This window comes from Scatophagus argus, chromosome 19, assembly GCF_020382885.2.
Source record: "Scatophagus argus isolate fScaArg1 chromosome 19, fScaArg1.pri, whole genome shotgun sequence".
NCBI classification, from domain to species: domain Eukaryota; kingdom Metazoa; phylum Chordata; class Actinopteri; family Scatophagidae; genus Scatophagus; species Scatophagus argus.
Genome location: NC_058511.1, coordinates 16,311,133 through 16,323,766, shown reverse-complemented (window position 1 = coordinate 16,323,766; position 12,634 = coordinate 16,311,133). Strand labels below are relative to the sequence as shown.

The 12,634-nt window shown below is 40.8% G+C and overlaps 1 protein-coding gene across 2 annotated transcripts in view; it reads right to left on the bottom strand.

Annotated features, from left to right (window-relative positions):
- Nucleotides 1-543: 543 nt before the first annotated feature.
- snap25a (synaptosome associated protein 25a) overlaps nucleotides 544-12,634 on the bottom strand; it is a 31,481-nt gene continuing 19,390 nt past the window's right edge. The window contains exons 4-7 of one of the 2 annotated variants that reach the window (XM_046373265.1): nucleotides 10,735-10,783; nucleotides 7,637-7,754; nucleotides 2,433-2,552; nucleotides 544-696 (exon numbers count right to left, since the gene is read on the bottom strand). In XM_046373265.1, the coding sequence (XP_046229221.1) occupies nucleotides 546-696; nucleotides 2,433-2,552; nucleotides 7,637-7,754; nucleotides 10,735-10,783 (438 nt within the window). In that variant the 3' untranslated portion in view covers nucleotides 544-545. Of the gene's footprint in view, nucleotides 697-2,432; nucleotides 2,553-7,290; nucleotides 7,409-7,636; nucleotides 7,755-10,734; nucleotides 10,784-12,634 lie in introns of both variants that reach the window. The other variant, XM_046373264.1, reaches the window with a different exon arrangement.

The window sequence follows — 12,634 nt, the reverse complement described above, 5'->3', positions numbered from 1 at the left end:
TCTGTAAATGCATGTATATATCATCTCTAAGAGTCTGTACAGCTGTGACTTGCAAAACCTTTCCATGTCCACTTCACTCACAGCCAGCTTTATCAATAGAGAACAGATTTGTAATTACACTTTAAATTAGAGCAGTCCCGTGCTCTACATTTCCCAAAATGTAGCTGAAGGCACCAGACTTGAATGAAATGACTTTTTTCAAATATTTCTGTTCTAATGGACACACGTTTGTTTTCTTGCTTTGATGTCGTTATTTCCTAACATTTAACAAAAGTATCGTGTTCCCACAAGCCTGTACTGCTGCTTTCTGTACGCCTGTGTGGATGGAGCAGACCAAAGCAGCGTAATGGAAGTAAATAAATTTTGAAATCTGGCTGGCATCAAAACTAGCAAAAATCATGGATGCTGATCTCAGTGGAAACTCAGTGGAAAGTACTTAAAAGTAACGTAATTAAAATCAGAAAAATTTTAAGGGATATATTGAGGTATGTGACATTTAAAATGTACAATGCTATGAAATGATGACTTGTTGATGTTGGCCTGTGTCATACCTTCTCCATGATCCTGTCGATCTGGCGGTTCTGGGTGTCAATCTCGTTGCCCATGTCCAGGGCCATGTGGCGCAAGTTTCCAATGATGCCACCCACCTGCTCCAGGTTCTCGTCCATCTCATTTTCCCGGGCATCGTCTGTTACCCTGAATACACACACAAGAGCAGATTTAAATACCGCAATGCACAAACAGCAGGCCACACACACCACATAATGCCATGCTGACCAGGCCCAGGAAGGCAGTGAAAATGCTCTCATCTATATTTCATCTCTGATCCTTCTCTTTTCTCTGAAGAACAGCGTCTGACCCCTGACCATGCATCTGAACACTAGGAGGATGCTGTGCAAGGCAGTTTACACCATTTAGCCACAACATTAGAACCACTGACAGGTGAAGTGAAGAACATTAATCATCTGTTTACAATGCAGTGTTCTGTGGGGAAACCTCGGGTTCTGACAATCATGTGGATGTTCTTTGACACACAGCATCTACCTAAACATTGCAGAACAAATACAACCCCCTCCATGGCAATGGCTCTTCCCGTCAGCAGCAACCTCCCTCCAGCTGGACATTGTACCCCGTTGCTTTTCAAAACCAGCTCAGGAGTGTCTCAAGGACCACAACAACGGACTGCAGACTCCCTGAATCCCAACCTGATTGAGAATCTGTGGGAGGCACTGGAATAAGCTTAATCCACCTTCCCATCCTCAGTGCACAGAAGCCAAAGGATCCAACATTCTGATGCCACAAAATACCCCCAGAGATCTTGTGTCCCTTTCCCTGAGCTGTTTTGGCAGTACAAAGGGGCCCTGCAAAACATTAAGCACGTGGTTTAATGTTGTGCCTGTTCAGTGTTTATTCCATGTTACTGCTGTATTCTTTTAGTTTGCTTTAACACTTTTAATGTGCTGTGTCCTGATTCTCAATCTAAGGTTTAATTAATTAATCTTCTAATTTCCACTTTGTAAAATCCCAAAGCTGAGGTTTCAAGGGGGGTTGTGTGCATGGGGCGATGACTGTCGTTTTATACACTTTGGTGGTATGAAATACGAATCATTTCTCTTTATGCTTAGCTTGGCTGGTTGTCTCCTCACTGTTTATTCATGTTTAGCTTACAGATATGAGGGTGGTATCAGTCTTCTTATCCAACTCTCAGAGAGAAAGCAAGTAAGTATAGTAACAAATGTCACTCTTCCCCCTTCATGCGGGTCTCTTCATGGATTTCTTACATCCCAAAATGCAAAAGCTCCACATGGGCACCCATACTCCTCTTATATGCACACTCACACATCATCCCATGAACCTATGTATACTTTTACATCTCTTGAATTGTCTGTCTTGAATTGCCAGAAAGCCTTCCTAACATGTGCTTAATGCTGTGAGAGGTTGTTTTATCACCATGAACTTTTCCTAACAAATTATAAGTTTGTTCCAAAAACAAAACTAAGCTGCAACTGAAACTGACAATATACAATGTGATACAAACTGATATAATAATAATTCAAAAAAGTCAGCCAAATCTAAAACTAACCAGTCAGTTGTGACTTTGGGTTCCACACAGGACACTAACCTCATCATTCATAACCTAATCATTCTGTTAACCATCGGGTAAAAGTCTCGTATTTGACCCATTCATCCACTTTAACCTTCTCTGGGAGCCTCTTCCAGCTGCTGATATCTACATTTGCGCTGACTTGCGCCTACAGCTAGCATCCAATCACAAGGACACACCGAGTCAACGTGTACTAGCCAATCACAGAATAGCAGGACGGGACTAGGTGGAACATTCTTGGAAAAAATGACGTACATCATCTCTGTGTCCTAGCCCTCATTCATCCATTTTATGGGCGTCTCAATTCTACCTCTAGTTTCCTTCTCACCTGCGAATGAAGCCTCCACTGATGGCCATCTGTTCACGCTCATCCACCACGCGGGCAGGCTGGCTGGCCACCACCCCATCCTGGTTGTTCCCCCAGGCCTTGCTGGCTCCGCTCTTCATCCTGGACGCCGACAGCGATGGGGAAGGACGAGGAGGGACAGTTACTTGATAGTTTGACCAAATGATTCCTCATTTACCTCACCCAGACTGACTTCCCATTAGTGAAATCTACAGTATATTTATCAGTATGTAGCGAGATCAGCTGACACAAAGGTGTTATTTGGTTTCATGCATCCAGCACATAAATATATGGTGGGGACTAGACTAATTCAAGCAAAGCATAGCAGGCATGGACTGGTTGGTAGACTGGGTGTGATAGGTACAGGCTCATTCTGTTGTTACACAATAGTAATATGTGTTATGTTATATCTTGTAGGTAATATAACATACTGTTCAAAATCAGGCACAAGTCACATCTGTCTGTTTTAATAATCTAGGCATGCATTTTAATAGCATAAACATGTGGGATGACTCAGTGTGTGACAATTCCCCTACCCTTTCCCTTTTTTAAAAACAACAACAACAAAAAAAAAAAACATCCTCCTGGTACTTCTGCGTTGTTGCAATGATAAAACCCCACCCCACTCCCACAATGTCCCAGAGTGACAGAAAACAGAGAAGAGACGAGCTTTTGGCAGACACACAACACAGAGTGTACAGGACTGTCACATCATTAGGAGGGACGACGATTAACGTGGAGAACAAACTGCTAAAAGACAAAAGGAAACAAAAGAAAACAAGACACTGGAGGGAGTCAACAGAGAATAACACCATGGTTAACCACTCCCAGACTCGCTGCAACACCCACACCTGTAACCCTGCCCTCACTTTACGTTTTTTCAAATGTCACTACTTTTATTCCAGATTCAGAGTTCTGGGCAAGCTGGGATGTCAGGTCGCAGTGAGGCAGAGGAGTGAAGAGTGTGACTTTTATCACATCATTTGGATTCATCTTTGTCTGCTTCTGACTCAGGAGTAGAATGCATATTCCAAATACAGCTGTGCCAACACCCTATGCAAGCTTAGCACAGCTGAATGGCTTTGGACATGTCACCTCACTCTGCCCGTCAGACTTTTCACCATAAGGTTCAGCATGTGATTTGGCACAGAAGAGTCAGAGGTAGAGGGGTAGGGATGGGACAGAAGTTTGTTTTTAATTTCATTAGTTACTGTTTCATCACACCTTCATACTTTTAAGGCACTCTTGATGGCAGGACAGCCAAACGCTTTTCTCAGAAACTTTAACAATGTTACTCCTGAGAAACAAATCTCATATCTCATATCCATTCAGCAATATTTTGTTGTCTCTTTGCTTGCATTGTAGCATCAGTTGCTGAGTTTTGTATAACCTTGGAGTGCTGTGTGGATGTACTCTAGCTGTATCAGGGATGGCAACGGCTCAGCCTCCTACATTGCTTTTATTAATAGAAATGGACTGAGGCAAGGCTTCGCTTAGCTCCCTCTCCCTGCTGACACACACCAGTATGGTAAACACACATGCTACCCTTGTCTGAGGCCTTTCTTTTCGTCCACAGTTTGTTCTTTTTGTTCTCTTTCCTTTTCCTTTGATATTGTCCATACTTGCTGTATGTTACTGCTCTCCTCTGATCTGCTCTCCTTTCCTCTCCTCTCCTCTGCTCCTTACATCTTTCCTTTCATTTGATATCTCATTTGTCTTTTTTGTCTGAGAAATTTGCTTCGCTGCAGTCTCAGAAAGGATCTAATGCACCTCTCTAATCAGTTTTGCTCATTTGAACTGAGATGATCTGATTAGATCATGAGTATTGCAAATCCCATCCCATGGTAAAACTGAACTTGTTCATATCTAATTCATTCTTTGAGCACTATCCACCAATCAAAATCCAATGGTATGCTTAAAGCCAAAATCCAAACGCATTAAGTAGCAGAAAACCAGGAGTCAGCTAATTCTGATAGACAGCCAACATGCTGACAGGATTAAAAAAATATCCCAGCATGTATGATGGAATTAAGCCTTACTTTCTCAGCAGTGAAAAAAATACCTGTCAAAATATGTCTCTTTTGTCTTTCTAGCATCCATCTACGTGTACATTCAGTTTGAGTCAACTTCCCAGCAGGCTATCATGTCACTATCTGATATGGCTGACCTACATATGAGCGAGTTCCCTGCGGGAGAGGGAGCTCAGCGAACAGTAACGTTGAACAGCCAGTGCCAGATAAAAGCTAATTTAGCCCAGCGCTCTGCAGGAGAGGTGGCACTGCAGAGAAACTGCAGCAGAACCAGAGAGGGAAAACAAGGCAGAAGTGGGCTGGATTGCCACGCGGAGCCATGTAAAGACAAGGATACCACGCAGTACATGCGCAGTGACACGATGTGCCCATTTTAGAGAACAAACATGACTGTCTCCCTGAAAATTCTTGACTGCGCATGTGGCTTAACCCAGTTTCCAACTCCCAGGAACAACACAGATCACTTGTTTTTTTTTTCATTGCTTTGAATGTGTCATACTGTTTTTTTGTCTTCTTGAGATGTGTTGCCTTCCTTCTAGCAAGTGACAATTTCTTGCCATTTCATTTTACCATTGGTGCTCACAAGTGCAAATAATATTACATTATTTTATAAATATTTTGCAACCGTTTTAGACTGCTCTGTACAAATACAAAACTGATTAGTTTGCCTTTTGTAAATGTATCTCTTTTCAGCTGAATCTTCTCTCATTTTTTCCTCCCAGAGATTTTGAATGACAAATGACTATCTGCTGTTTATTCCATGTTTACCAGAAAAAAAATCCATCGTACTGTTACATCGTTCCAGCAAATAAGACATAAAAGAAATTGTTCATCATCATCATCAACATCATGAACATCATCTTCACTTGTTAATATCAGCATCATCATGTGTAGCATTGCTGTTATGAATTGCATTGTCATGCATGCATGAGCATTCCAAGGGTCATGCTCGCCAGTCATTCCATGTCATTGGCGCTTGGTGGTTCAAAAATGGTGGTGGGGGAGGGGTGCTCAGGGAGAAACAAAAAGATCTTGTTGCCTGCAAAGAGGTGAGGATCTATTAGATGTTAGAGCGGTGTGGTGGTGGTAGAGATCATGCAGATGAGGAGAAGTGTCAAACAGTCCTGGACCAGGCTGACTGAAGGCATTTTGGAACCAAGATCACTGAATTTCCAGCTGGAGTCAACACATAAAATGATCTGAGTGCCAAGATGCTTCGGGAGCCCCAGCCCTGCTCTTTTGGTTTGAATCTAACTGATTTTACAGTTGGGAAGGCCAAAAGCTGCAGTGATATCAATGCAGAAGTCCCCTCTTACCCACACTTTGCAATAATACTAAAACATTATTCCTCATCTGGGGGAATCAGTACAAATTTAAAAGATGGTCTTCTACAGTGGCTACACTTGCATGTAAATGACTCCCATTATAAAGGTGTTTGGAGAAGTGGAGGCTTAGAGAACAGGGCACCTGGAGAAGGGCACTTGGTAGAAGGATGTTAAGAGAGGCACTTATTGATGAACCATGGCCTTGGCTGAGTGCAGAAGAGCTTATGTGTAGGACTGGACTTTCTGAGATTGACTATAGGGTTTTCAATCTCGCCGGTCTATTTGGAGGTCCGGCTTGACTGTGCAAAAGCAGGAGCAAATAGATAAGTATGCTTGAGTAGGGTATTTACGTGATTAAGTGGTATATGACCCTTGGAATCTGGAATGATCTGAGCTACCTCTAAGAGGCCAGTGTGTAGCAATGATTCAGACAGTAGGACTATAAGATGCTTCCTGGTCATGGACCAATGAATTCTGAGACACTGTATGTCTGGAGGCCAGTCTAGGGGAGATGTTGCAATAAGAACCCAAGGCTGCTGCATGTGCCCGCAGTGTGTCTGCACATTGTCTGAATTTCAAAGTCGAACTGGAATTAAAATTTAGTTGCTGAGAAATCAGTGTATGTTCTTGGTGTTTCGTGTTGTTATTAAAAATATCTAAGAAAATAGTGCTCCTTAGATTTGAACCAATGAAAGAGAGACAGCCAATGTTAGCTAATCCCCCACCCTCCCACCCCTTCTATAATGCTAGAGGAACACATTGTGTGAGAGCTGAAGATGACTCAGCAGGGGAAGGAAGTTTTTCATCGCCACTGTCATCAAGTGCTTGCTCATGGGGGTTTTGTTGGGTCTCTCCAAAGATCAAATTAAAGAGTTTGGTCTAGACCTGCTCTAGACAATTTTTGTTGTGATTTGGTGATATATAAATAACTTCAATTAAAGTGAATTGAATTGAAGATAAAGTAATGTATCATGGGAATCAGTACCAGCATTAGCAAGGTCATTTAGCCACCACTTTCTGAGAGGGAGCTAATTGGCTTAATTTGCCAGCTTTCTTTTTTCAAGTGGAATACAAAAGAACATGATGGATCCACCTGAGTGTTAAATGTTTAGGGAGATGTGAAGAGACAAAAGCTAACAGTACATAAACAAAGCTATTTGGGCTTGCTTAGAAAGAAAATATATATCCTTTTGAAAAGTCATGCACACTAGTTCGAGAGAGAAATCCAATTTCAGTTCGACTTTAAGTGTACTGCGTATGTTTGTGTGTGGGAGAGAAGGCATTTGAAAGCACATCATGGCCTCCTGTGTCCAACTTGTTTGGGTGTGAAAGGGGCAAAGTCAGATGTTATTTGGTGCTGGAGCAGAGCGGACTATTGGCTGATGGCCATCGTGATGTCACTTCTACCTCGATTATATTTTGATTTCTTAGATATTTATTTTTAGTTTTGAATGGCAGGCAGGCAGGCAGGCAAGCAGCACCTACTTGTTACATGGACAGGAGCAAAGACCACAGAATTTCCCTAGATCGTTCAAATTCTTTTCTGCATCCTTCATGTCCTTATTGATTTGGTCCATTCCCTCCTCGATGCGCTCCAGTTGCTCTGATTAAACACAAGTCATTTATCCCCCACAGAACGAAGCACGAGAAGAGAAAGAGGGAGGAAGAGGAGAGGAAGAGAGAGAGATAAAGAGAGGACAAAGGAGAGAAGACAACAACTTCAGACACTCACTGTGACGAAAGAAAGTAAAACAAAAAAGAAAAAAAAAGAGGAAAAACTGGACGCCACCACATATGTAAAGAACCTTTGGGGCACGTTGTCAGTACCTACTTGTTACATGGACATATGAAAAGCCCACAGCATTTCCCTAAATCTTTTAAATTTTTCTCGGCTTCCTTCATGTCTTGGTTGATATGGTTCATGCCATCTTCAACACGATCGAGTTGCTCTGGTCAGGACAAAGGGATGACAGCAGTGGAATGAATTTCATTGACTGATTGACAGAAATATGAGTTGTGATGAGCAGTAAGTGAGTTGTGCGTGTACTCTGCTGTGTATGTGCGTGTGTTTGTCAGGGTGAGAGAGCAAGACTACACTGAGTTTCTACTGAGTGCATCAAATTTAGTGGGACAAAATACAATTAGGTGCACTTATGGAACATTTGGGCCAGAGAATGGTGGAAAAAGCACAAAACCTCAAACAATGACAATGAAAACTATTTCTTGTTGTACTTGAAACTTACAGGAATTACATAATATCCCTCTCAGGTCTCTACACTAGATCTGAAGCTAAAGCCAGCTGCCAGCTAAAGCCACCAGTCTTTATGCTAAGCTAAGATAGCTCTAGCATCATATTTAGGTACAGACATGAAAGCTGTATCAATTTTCTCATCTAACTATGCGGGAGAGCAAATATACACGTGACACATCTTAAGTGTCAGTCCGAGAGCAAGAGATTGCTACCTTGCAGTTCAATTTCTTGCAACTGTGTTCTGAGCAAATATTTTATGATGCCACCCCACCAAAACAAAGAAATCTTGAGAACTGTTTAATGTGGTGCTGGCATCATGTAAAAGACTTTCTTTTCCACTTATGAAGAATTTTTCTGTGCGGACGCTGAGTTAAAGTTGATTGTTTTTGCTGTTCAGACAGGAAAAATAACCTTGTTAACTAATACTGAAATAATTTAAATGAGCAGCTTTGCGTCACTGTAAAATATTACATAATTTCTGGTCTGAACAAGTCCAAGCAACCAAACCACAACACTTACTGGAATTATTCTAATAGTATTGACCAACACATCTGAATGGCTTCATGACCTATTTTGACAAGGCGTCAAGGCATAAACAACATCTTTTTTTAGTCGAGAGACTCCTCTAACTTACTAAACAATTTACTACTTTCTGCCACAATAGAGAGACTAAAGGTGGTCTATTTAGGTGAAACCCAAAAGTGTTGCATTGTCTGGCTTTGGAAATATTCAAGGTAACTGAAAAGCTTGTAAGTATGATTGGATTGGATTTATGAGCATCAGGGGCTTTGTCATGCTGATGTGGTGGATGGTGGGCTGGTGACGGTTCCACAGCACAAAGAATTTTCCATCCTGATTGTGATTTAAGGAAATACGGTGTAGGCAGAGTGTAGAAGGGTGAAGCACAGTTAAATATGGAGTAGATTCAAAAAGCAGTTCATTGACTTTTTCAGATTTGTAAAATCCCTGGTTGGCATGCAATAATGAAAATATATATTTAACCAAGAAAGGATCCACATTCAGTCAATTTTATTAGACTGAAGCCAGAGCATGCTGCACTCATTAAAGAGTGATTCTGAAGAAATATGATGAAAGTATATATATATACACATATATATATATATACACACAACCTATACATCTTTTAATAATTGCCTCCAGCATCAAGCACCATACAGGCTATTCTGCCTGCACAAAGTCAATGACGTAGGGTCAGAGGTCAACTCAGGCTGAAAGCTGCCTGTGCGTCCAGTCAGCCATTACAATTGGTTTTGAAATGGTGATGCTGTGGGTGCAGAATAGTGCTGTGTGCACTTGGGATGATAGGATAAATGGATAGCCAGAGTAGGGGAAGAGCTTTCATCCCCCTGAGTGAGCAACCGTGTTGGTGCAATTAAAACTCTCTTACAGGATTGATAAATTGGTTTACATGCCTTCCAGGCATTGAGAGAGCTTAGGGCCTTAACAGAGCAAAGTGAAGGTACTTTTTCACAGTTTCAGATGTTTCACATTTTAAACTGAGAAAAAAGGACTTTGTTTCACATTTTAAACCATGTTATTTAATAGTCATTATTGGTTTGCTTTATAACAAACATCTAACCAGGGATTGTACAAAGAAGTATATGGGTTGATAAGGAAGTGATTGAATATTTTGTCATTACCAGCTAAATCGATCGTTTTTCTTATCCACCTCTTGTGTTCTTACAACTCTGGGCTGTTAACAGGACGTTTAGTTGATCTCAGGCTTGTTCGGGTATTTTGGTTTCCAGGAGTATGTACAGCAAAAGACTAAACACGGGTTGGCCAAAATGTAATAATTTAAGAAGTGGCCTATGACTAAAATCAGATCATATTTATGGAGGCAACACTCTGCTGCAACTTGTATGACATTAAAGCTCATTAGCTGATGTGGTAAAAAGTGAAATCTGTTGGCAGTGAATTCAAGGTTACTAATCATTTTAATCATTTTAACATCTAAATGCTCTTTCCTCTATAATTCTCGAGAAAATTACAACACAAGAACAGCCCAGAAACCACCCTGCCACGGCTGCCACAGGGATAAATATGCTAACCCGGCTGGATTCTGAACAATGAATAATTTATCTTGATGTTGAGCTGCAGGGTTTTGGCACTGCAGTGGCTGGAATTAAAAATTCTTCTGCTCATGTTTTGGCACTTTAAAGATTTCCTTTTGCTGCTTCTGGTAGCTAATGAAAACAAGAAAAAGCTGCTGACAAATCAAAAACAGTTAGGCAAACCAAAAAGAAAAATGTTAGCCAAAGGAAACAAAGGTAAAAGGGGGCTGAAAAAAAAAATCCCCAAAGTTACACTGGAACCCTTTACCATTCAAATAAACCATGCATAAAATCAAAACCCAAATCAGAAAATATTGTTCTAAAACATCAGGAAAAAATGAATTAGTTTGGAAATGCATTTAAATGAAAACAAGCAACTACATATGAAATAATTCATCCATTCACAAATGTGTTGATAACATAAATTTAACACCAACATTGCAATCTATAAATAATAATGCCCCTTGTGGTGCTGCTAGTATATGAATACAGTCATAATTTATCATTTTTACTGAATACAGAATCACTGTAGCATCTTTGTTGAATGTGAATTAATACCTATATATGTGACTAAACTCGCCATCTCCCCTCACAAAGACTTACCTCCCTGCTCATCCAACATAACCAAAGTCCTGATGCCGGCATCTTTGCTCTATTCCCCAAAGACAGGCCAGGTAGGAAGGGAGGATGAGGGAGGGAGAAAAAAAATAAAATGAAATAGAGGTCAGTAATGAGGCTACAAGAGCTTTGGGAATCAGTGGCTACACTGAAAAACATGAGCTGCCATAAGCAATTTCTCCTTCACATTTTCCTTTACTCTTTTTGTGCAGAGTGGAAATTTTCTTTCACTTTTTTTCACGCTCTTTCTCACTGTTTATGGATTATTTGATATTTGACTTTTGTAATAAAATAAAACACACTGAGTGAAGATAATTAAGCCAACACAAGGGAGGGACAATAAGGCTTTATCTGAAAGCCTTTAAGTTAACAATTGTCACAAGGCTTATGATGACATGAGTAAGGTCATAGTTTGGAAAATGCACTTATTTCAGTGAGAAGATTAATACCACTGCAACCATTCTATTGATGTTTCTGTTTGACTAAAGGAACAAATTATCAGCATGTAGGCTGGTATTGATTAGACATTATACCGTAGGCAGGAAGCATGGAAATAGCCCCCAGGAGATTAGCAATAGTAACACTGAAATGAGAACCCTACCACTGGATTGCCATGAACAAATGACACAATTAATAACCCAGGAACCCAATAACACTTTTGTCTCTGAGTCTGCAGCTGTTAGACTATCGATTTTAACCTGTAAGAGCGACTAATTTCATTTTTTTCTAAATGTAGATTGTCTGTTGGTCTACTCTCAGACTTCAGATTTTCATTTTAATTCCTTCCTGTGACTGTGAACTATCTAACAGCTGAGCCTGCATTAGAGCAACAATAAAGCTATTAGTCACTGGCTGGGTTCACTACAGGTTTTGATGTTGATAGGAAAGAGTGTGAGGAGGTGGAGGATAGCAACACTAGTTTATATGCAACACTTCCTCCTCTCTGCTTCTTAGACATACAGCATTGACAAACTAAGATGTGGCACCTGGTTCAACCTGATAGGAAGAAATAAGATTATGTTGTGTCAGTGTACACACACATGCACACAGTCGAATGTACAAACACACGTATTTGCATCATTGCACAAACACCCCCTACCTGCCTCCTCAGCAGTTTGGGAGGAAAGCCATATTGATGTTTGAGAGGCAAGAGGAAAGCAATAAGGAAACTGTAGAGTATAAATTCAACATGCCTCCATCCAAGAGAAATCCCAAAGTGGTTGAAATGTGTCCCTGGGGAAACTCAAAGGAATAATAAACCGTGATCCCGAACAGGACTGGAGGTGGATCAATGTGTGTTCCTCAGTTAAATGTATGGGTTGCATGGGTTGAAAATTTGCAAGACTTTTATTTGCCTCAAAATGTAGATTAGAAATTACAGTGGGTGTACTGGGACATAAATAATTTTTACATATTCAAATGTAACCTTTTGTTATCAAATTTTAGGTCAAATAAACAAAACTGAGTTGATGGGAGTTGATTCCTCTGACATTAGCAGGAAAGTAGGAAACACGAGTCTCCTGTCAGCTATTTGTGGGAAAATGCCATGATGTTTTCAGTAGCGTTTCAGCGTCTCTTTCATATAAGACTCACATTTAACTCTGCTTTTCAGTCAGTCCCTTCACTTTCCCTTCTCTTATTTTCAGCCCTTCTCTTAAACAGGAGGAGGAACAGTAAAACAGTAAACTTTCTCCTGTTGTTACTCCTCTGTCCTCCATCAGTCTCTCCCTGTCTGCAGTACTCTTACTGGGCGGAGCTGAGTGGTGACATATGTCGACTGATGATCAATATGACCTTGAGATCTGCAGCGAGAGCTTGTCAGACACCACCGCCCCCAGCTGTCTATGCCTTTTCTCTCTCCATGTCCTTCTCCCTCCTTTTTATT